Source organism: Carassius carassius, chromosome 2 (assembly GCF_963082965.1).
Source record: "Carassius carassius chromosome 2, fCarCar2.1, whole genome shotgun sequence".
NCBI classification, from domain to species: Eukaryota; Metazoa; Chordata; class Actinopteri; order Cypriniformes; family Cyprinidae; genus Carassius; species Carassius carassius.
The window spans coordinates 25,068,417-25,076,185 of record NC_081756.1 but is presented as its reverse complement, the minus strand read 5'-3'; the positions used below and the strand labels follow the sequence as shown (position 1 = coordinate 25,076,185).

Here is a 7,769-nt window from a genome sequence, read left to right as displayed (position 1 = left end):
TTTGGCCATGTGTTTTGTGTATTATACTGTCTCAAAAAAACAACAATGCTACAATAATATCTGACTTTCCATTAACATAAACATTTTTCACATGTGATTTTGATTGCTTACACAACCCAGAAATAAAAAGTTTCAAAATATTATCAGAATAACTTAAATGCAATAAATAAAGGCACATGTATTAATAAATCTAATGATCTAAATAATATATTTTTTTCTATCATCGTTTCTTAACTTCATAGGTAAAACTATTTTTATCGGGTAAAAAAAAGTGAAATTATTTGTCCAAAAACCAATAAGATGAATTAAACAAAAACAAGCAGACAAAACAAAAAAGACAATTAGATTGAATCCTTTGAGAAAGAGAGAGTAAGCGGACCAGGTGGCAATTTTAGCTTTGATGAGAATGAGAGAGACACTTTGTAGGCCAGTGTAAATCCCAGCAGAATTAGCCTGGTTTAGATAGTCCAGCGCTGCTCTTCTGCTACTAAAGCTTCAATCCTGTGCATGCCATGACATGTCCCAGTTATCTGCTGTTCCATTCATTTCTGCTGTCTAGCATGAACCACTACGTCTGAATTATCTTCTTCGATCCATCCTCAGTCAGATGATACCTGAGAGATAAAGGAAGCTTTTGTAATCATGAAAAAGTGCATTTAGAAGAGTGACAAATGAATGAGAAACACACCATCGAGTCCATCCTTTAGAAATGTCTTCACTTGCCAAGTCCACAACTGCCTGTTACAGAGACATCTGTCAGCCTCCATAGAAATCCAGTGATCAACAGAATGAGAAAAAGAAGGGAATGTGAGTGCATCAATGTTTTTTACCTTGCCCAGTAGTACTTTGTGTTTAGACAACAGTCCTCCTCCATTCTTGACAGCAACATCCAATGTCCTCCTGTGCAGTTCCACTATTGACACGCTGAACTCAAAGCTGACAACAGCAACACAACAAGAGATTGTTACTATAGTTACTGGTTTACTATGCTGCATGCATCGGCACTTGAATATGCAGACAACAGGTATCAATAAACCTTCAGCAATGCAATTAAACAAAAAATAAAATTTCTCAGAAACATTGGCAGTTGCATCATACAGTATATTATAAAGTTTTGCCTGACTTGGTTTGGAGGGTAAAACGGTTAACTAGCTCTGTTCAGTAAGGAGCTCCGTTGTGGATTTCATTTGAAGAGAATATCATGAAAATGCATACAGCAAGATTAACAGCAGACAAGACTTTGAATCTGGTCGGTCCTCTTCTCATTTGAATGCAATAGATGTCATTATGTCTGTAACCACATTAGGTTTGACATGTGAATACTATTACTGTAGTAACACTTGTATTAGTATTCTAAGACTATAAGCAAAAGTTCTAAAAAATAAATAAATAAATAAATCACTGTAACATATTATTACAATCATTTATTCCTCTGATGGTCAATGAACAGAATGTAGTTGCTCATTTTTCCTCCTCAACTGCCCTGAAATGTTTTGATAATGTTTTAATAATCTATTTTAATTTGTGTATTATGTTGGCTAACACACTAAAGCACATGTCGAGTACTTGATTTTTGATAACTGTAGTGCTTAATTCAATATACCGATATCAAGTACTGTAAATATATTTTAAATTTACTGAACTGCAACTTCATTATTACAAATGTGTAATTACAAATATATGTCAATACACTGCATGTTTCATGAGTTTCAATATGAATTACATCAGTTGTTTACAATAAATGCTTGTCTGTATTTATCAGTACACTTCCACCATTCAAAGACAATAGAAGTAATTATAAAAATGCATATAAAGATTTACTTTTAGTTTTGAGTAATGGAGGTCAAAAACACTCTAAAGTTCAGCTAAATGTATTTAATATACATTTAAACTATAACACATTCTCATTTAATTACAATTAACATGCAATTATGTGTTAGAAAACAACATTCTGTCTGCACATGAGTACATTCTTTCTGTAACAAGTAATCTAGTAAAAAGTTTGCTAAAGTGTACTTTTTTTTATAAAGTATTTTGCATCATTTATTATAAAGAACATACAGTAATTGCAGATTTGAAAAAGATCTTTGAGTTTAGTGTGTTTCTTACAACTGGTCATAGGTAGGATTGAGCGTCTTCTTGAGAGTGCTGGTTTTTCTGCGGCCACTGTGGCTCTTGTCTGGTAACAGGTATAGGCGGATGTATGGGTCTAAACCATCTTTAGTCAGTGCTGTGAGGTTTCTGTGATTAAGACACATGGAAACACATATTCACACAAACGCAAGAGAAGTATTTTCACAAGAACCTGTTCAAACATTCAAACATACAAATGCAAACACATGTCCCCCTATATTTGCACACACTGTTGTTAATGTTCAAGAGAGAACCACTGATCATTAACCAAAATAAATCACTAATATACTGGGTTTTTTTTTGTGTAAAAGTAAAAATTAGGCAAAAATTAGCAAACAAAATGACTGGAAGTAGTACTATAAAACATAGAAAGATGAAGGTTAATGTGTCTGTGGCATTCTCACCTGCAGGCATGAACCACTACAATAAGTTTATTCCTTTGTGAGCTGTGTCGGATAGTGAGCTGGACTTCACCGAGCAGATACTGGCTCAGCCCAGACCCGCTGTAACAGAGAAATAGCAAGTCAAAATGAATTCAAAAGATATTTACAACATAAATATATAACATAAATATTTTCATTCTGCATGATTTCCTTGATCCACATAATTGCAAATTAAACTGACTTAAAAACAAAGCACTTTTGAGTTTTTCAACATCTCATTCCAGAAGTATCTTATGCTTATCAAGGATGCATTTATTTGATGAAAAATACAGCAAAAACAATAATACTGTGGAATATGATTACTCTTTAAAATAAGTGTTTCCTGTTTGAATATATTTTAAAATGTCATTTATTTCTTTGATGGCGAAGCTGAATTTTCAGCTGCCATTACTCCAGTTTTCAGTGTCACATGATCCTTCAGAATAAATAGAAAATTTAAAGAACAGTACTTATTTGAAAAAAATAAAAAATAATTATTGGCCCCAAACTTTTGAACAGTAGTCCGTAATATTTACCATGAATATTCAACATTTCTGCCAAAACATTCCAGTTTGTGTAAATTCATGGTCATTTTTGGTAAGGGTGGTGATTTTTGGATTGAAAGTCCTACTTTGTCTGTTGTTTCCAGTTTTCTTCAGTGTGTTAAAGAATGTTGGGGTTGTTTAATGCAATACTGTATGACCAACATGGATGCCATAGTGGTTTGTAACAGGGAGTCAGTGACAAATACAAATGGGTTGTGTAACGCTTGGTCTGGTCAGTCTGCTCGGAGCTATCCAGTCAGTCGTGCTGTGTTGTTCATTGGGCCGTGCAGATAAATGGTTCACACAGCACTGGATATAGCTTGTGTCTCACTTTTGGCAGTGTTTTGGCTTTTAGTGTTTCTCATACACAGTAGACAGAACTCCCCAGTGTGGGAATCAGCGTGTCATTGACACATACTCACTTCTGTGGCTGCTGTAACCTGTGCTGCAGTTCCAGAGTGGCAGAGGGCAGCGAGATGTCAGAGGCCAGACTAGGCATAGAGTCTCTGTGAGACTGATGCTTCTGCAAGCTGCTTATCTCCAGACTGGAGACGCTGTGGCCTGCCTCTGCTATCCGCACCGGGGAGCCATCCAATCCTCTTTTCCCTTGAGGGGTGTCTGGTGCAAGGGTACAAGACGGGTTGTGTGACGGCTGGATGACTGTGGAGTTGCTGGTGCTAGTAGCTGCTTGAGGTTGTGGAGACATGCAAGTGCTATTTTGACTAGTGTGTCTGACTCGGACAGACGACGGCTGGCTGCATGTGACCTCCTTCTCTAAACCAAGGACCTGTTTATACGAAAACATATTTACATGGACTACATGTCTGACACAAGTCCTGAATAAAACATACACACAAATATTAGACAATATCTTTTAATAGCATACAGACACACCAACCCTGAGAGCCATTTTGAGTTTGATGGTGCTGTTGGGGCCAGAGTTCTGCAGGGGGAACTGCTGATTCAGCGTCATATCCACCTCCTTCAGGAGAGAACCAAGTGCCACCCGCATACTACCCAAAGAGCACTTGTGCTTACTATCCTTCACCTGAGACACACAAAACCCAACAGGAACACACTGTCTTCAATCTTTTGAGGAGTTTTCAAAATGAACAGTATTTCATTCTAACCAACTCTACATTATACTGAGTGATATATAGCATAATTAACATCATCTTAATAATTATTAATTACTTTAATATGCATTCTTTTAGGGTGTTCCTTTCTAGAATACCTCAATTTCCAGTTCCTCTGTGTGTGGGTTCTTGATAAGGAAGTGAAAAGCCTCTTCCCATAGCGGCTCGCTGGTTTTATATCTTACCTGAAAATCAGGAGCAAAACAGGACTGAATATATGTGTATTGCTTGTCTAGAACAGGTTAAAGCTGATTAATGAATGTTACCTTGCTGGTGTACATCTTTTGTCCTACAGTCAGTTTGACAAAAGGATTTGGATCTATGCTCACTTTCTTCCCAGACTGCTGAACAAAAATGGAAAGAAAACATTCAACTGTACAGTATGATATATGACCAGTCTCCTTTAATAGTTAAAAAATCTACTTCAGCTCTCCGGTAACACGAGCTGATTGTACATGTTTGGTTAATCATAATTACATCATAGCTCAGTTAGACTTTTTAAAGATATGTTCCTTAAAAGTGCTTTGTGGGAAGAAGTTTATTTTAAACTCATCTATGAAAATGTAAATACCTCAGCAATCTAAATAACAAAAGCCTCGTTTTATTTTATTAATTAAATAAAGACATGAATAAATTAAGTATAAATAACAGTAGTATATTAAATAGAAGAGTATATTAGTACTTCCATAACATCTGCTAAGTCTTTAAACACATGGAGCGGTGAATGAGGGAAAATACATTGGAGAAACAATGGAGAAATAAACCCAAATAACTAAAGAAAGACGTGAAATCATGCTTAGGGTCCAGATGCGAGTGCAATGCTTATGCACAATACTTTATAAACTGCATGCATTCTCAATGTACCTTCGGGCCTTTATAAGGGGGATTGGGGCCATCAGGGTTAAAGTCAAGAGAATTGGTCTTTCCACAAGAAGGAATGAGAAAAATTGAGAATGGGAAAGTTAATATATAGCAAGAGCACATGCAAGAATTTTGATTTGGTCCAGCCCTACAGATTTCAAATAAAAAATTACAAATACATATACATATAGAATCATTGTAACAATATAGGCAGGGACAAAAAGTAAAAAAAAATAAAAAATAGTCATTTCTCTTCAGAATGCTCACTAATTGTCAATCATATATCTAAGAATGACCAAGCTGTATTTAGATTAATCATGTAACTTAATGTGACTGCAAAAACAAAAGCTATATATTTAAAACTTGGCTTCTGACAGATTAAACACAAAATTCATTTAATAAAATTATATAAACATACTCCGTTACTAAGCGATCATGGGAGTATTGAACGGGACAAAGATCTAAGAAATCATAGTTATCATAGTTTATTGGATGACAATTATAAGTTACACATGCCCAACAGGTAAAAATGGCAGTTCACATGCATCAGATCAACGTAAATGGTGTTGTTTTTTTGTTACTGAAGAACAGCTTGAATTGAAGCAATATCTAGTCACAATGTTAGGTAAACAGCTACAGCTAGGTCAGGAGATTAGATTACTAGCAAACTCACAAATAACGTTCTACAGAGAGAGTCGGGGTTCTCACAAAAGACTAGGTCAGAGGCCCTCCTCTCCTTTAGGTTTCCACAGCCAAAGCTGCCCTCAAAGACACTCTTACAGGAGAGGATCAAGGCACAATGTAAAGCATTCATAAAGTCTGCACTGTACATCAGTCATAGCAAACTAATAATTACCTTTATAATGAATTAAAAGGTGTCAATTAAATAACAAACATTCCTTAAAATCATAGTTCAGCCCACAATGAAAATTACAATATTGTTTTGGACCCCATCGACTTTCATTGAATGCACAAAAATAGTTAGACTGTAAAATATCTTATTTTGTGTTCTGCAGAAGAAAGCAAGATTTGGAACAACATGAGGGCAAGTAAATGATGACTGATGTTTCATATTTGGGTGAATAATATATTTAGAAGGAAACTAGATGATAATTGCACCTTGCAAGATACAGCCTCGGGAACAACATCACTGCATGTAAATCATTAGGGGGTGTAAAACTGCAGCTTGTTCACATTCATATTCATATCAAACTAGAATATCAAAGAACATAACACTTTCCAGCATTTCATAAAAGTAGAATATGAAAACAATGAAATTGAAAGTAAACAAGAAAGTAAAACTAGTATCTGCCACAGTACATTTACAAGTACATCATCACTACTGTTCTTACCGGCAAATTACTGGCAGAGTCCAGGTAAACAACTAGCAGAGTTGAGGAAAGATTGTCATTGGCCCTTATGCTCCATAATACCTAATAAGATAGAGCAAATGATGATGACAAGAATTAAATGATAAAAGGTTTAGCCAGTATATGTTCACAGTCATGTCTATCAATGTCAGTCAGTTTGTGTGCGTGTATGTGCATACTTGATCTAGTTTCTCAGCACTCGGGTACAATGACAGCCACTCTAATCTGAGATGAAGTTTGCCTGTAGTAACTTCTTCCAAGTCAAACCACTGCAGAAAAAATGTGATTAGCACACTGGAATGGTAGCTATGGGCTTAAGTAACATTCAGTTCATTCCAAACCAGTGGTGAAATACTATAGAGTTCAAAATAAATTACACAACTGGTGATAATCTCTTCTTTGGGATTAAAAAAAAAACTATAATAATGTATGGATCTATGGAAGCTGAAGTCAGTTCATTAATGAGACAAGAATGTACAGTAATTAATTGTGGAAAAGAAGACGACCATATTTGTACTGAAGCAAAAAGACTACAAAAGATTTCTCATTAATCCATGCATCAGCGTGTTAAAAGTGGAGGCAGTTTTATGAATGACTGGAATAAAAACAAAATAGTTTGAAAATATACTAAAACCTAAACATACTTACAATACAGCCAAATTTGGAAGTTCAAAGTCAGTTTAATAAGACAGTGCTGAAATAGAACTAGTGGTGGCATTTGTTGTGAGCTGTAAATTAATCTCAACAAGAACAAGAGTGTGACCACATTACCTCGTCAACTTTCTGTTCTTTATGAAGCTCACTCAAGTCGATCATTAGACTGGAACAAAATAAAAGAAACATTACACATCTTTTAAAAGGTCTACAATAGACAACACTGTACATTTCAGCCATATAAATGAATGTGGCACCTGCCCAAGAAGTCATCTTTATCTGGGTCTTCATCAAAGAGCTCAATTTCCAGATGTTGTCCGGAATGTTCATATACTAGTGCCTGATGATAAAACACATACATGAACATTTCAGTGTATGTACATGAGACGTATGAATGCAGTAAATGAGCATGTGTGTATATGTATTCACCTCATACACCTCATTCCATTTTGGGTGCAGACATTCTTTGATGGTCTTGCTTCTAAAGAGCTGGTTGCTGACCAGCAGCATGCCATAGGGGTCAGACTTGCCTTTGATCAGCCCGCCGAGATAGGTGTCCTTAACTTCCAGATTCTGAGCTTCAAGAAAATGAATCCTTAGAACTCCCTAATTAGTGCGAAAGAGAATACAACAAACACCAATGAGAGG

The 7,769-nt window shown here is 35.7% G+C and overlaps 1 protein-coding gene across 4 annotated transcripts in view; it reads right to left on the bottom strand.

The window, feature by feature from the left end:
- Positions 1 to 246: 246 nt before the first annotated feature.
- LOC132107222 (extended synaptotagmin-2-like) overlaps positions 247 to 7,769 on the bottom strand; it is a 33,478-nt gene continuing 25,955 nt past the window's right edge. Inside the window, exons 10-24 of one of the 4 annotated variants that reach the window (XM_059513463.1) lie at positions 7,551 to 7,727; positions 7,379 to 7,461; positions 7,239 to 7,287; positions 6,647 to 6,736; positions 6,450 to 6,530; positions 5,101 to 5,157; positions 4,503 to 4,580; positions 4,335 to 4,421; positions 3,999 to 4,148; positions 3,523 to 3,887; positions 2,538 to 2,636; positions 2,110 to 2,241; positions 831 to 936; positions 689 to 738; positions 247 to 614 (exon numbers count right to left, since the gene is read on the bottom strand). In XM_059513463.1, coding sequence (XP_059369446.1) covers positions 569 to 614; positions 689 to 738; positions 831 to 936; positions 2,110 to 2,241; positions 2,538 to 2,636; positions 3,523 to 3,887; positions 3,999 to 4,148; positions 4,335 to 4,421; positions 4,503 to 4,580; positions 5,101 to 5,157; positions 6,450 to 6,530; positions 6,647 to 6,736; positions 7,239 to 7,287; positions 7,379 to 7,461; positions 7,551 to 7,727 — 1,650 coding nt within the window. In that variant the 3' untranslated portion in view covers positions 247 to 568. The remainder of the gene's footprint in view (positions 615 to 688; positions 739 to 830; positions 937 to 2,109; positions 2,242 to 2,537; positions 2,637 to 3,522; positions 3,888 to 3,998; positions 4,149 to 4,334; positions 4,422 to 4,502; positions 4,581 to 5,100; positions 5,158 to 6,449; positions 6,531 to 6,646; positions 6,737 to 7,238; positions 7,288 to 7,378; positions 7,462 to 7,550; positions 7,728 to 7,769) is intronic. The other 3 variants (XM_059513469.1, XM_059513476.1, XM_059513483.1) reach the window with 3 other exon arrangements.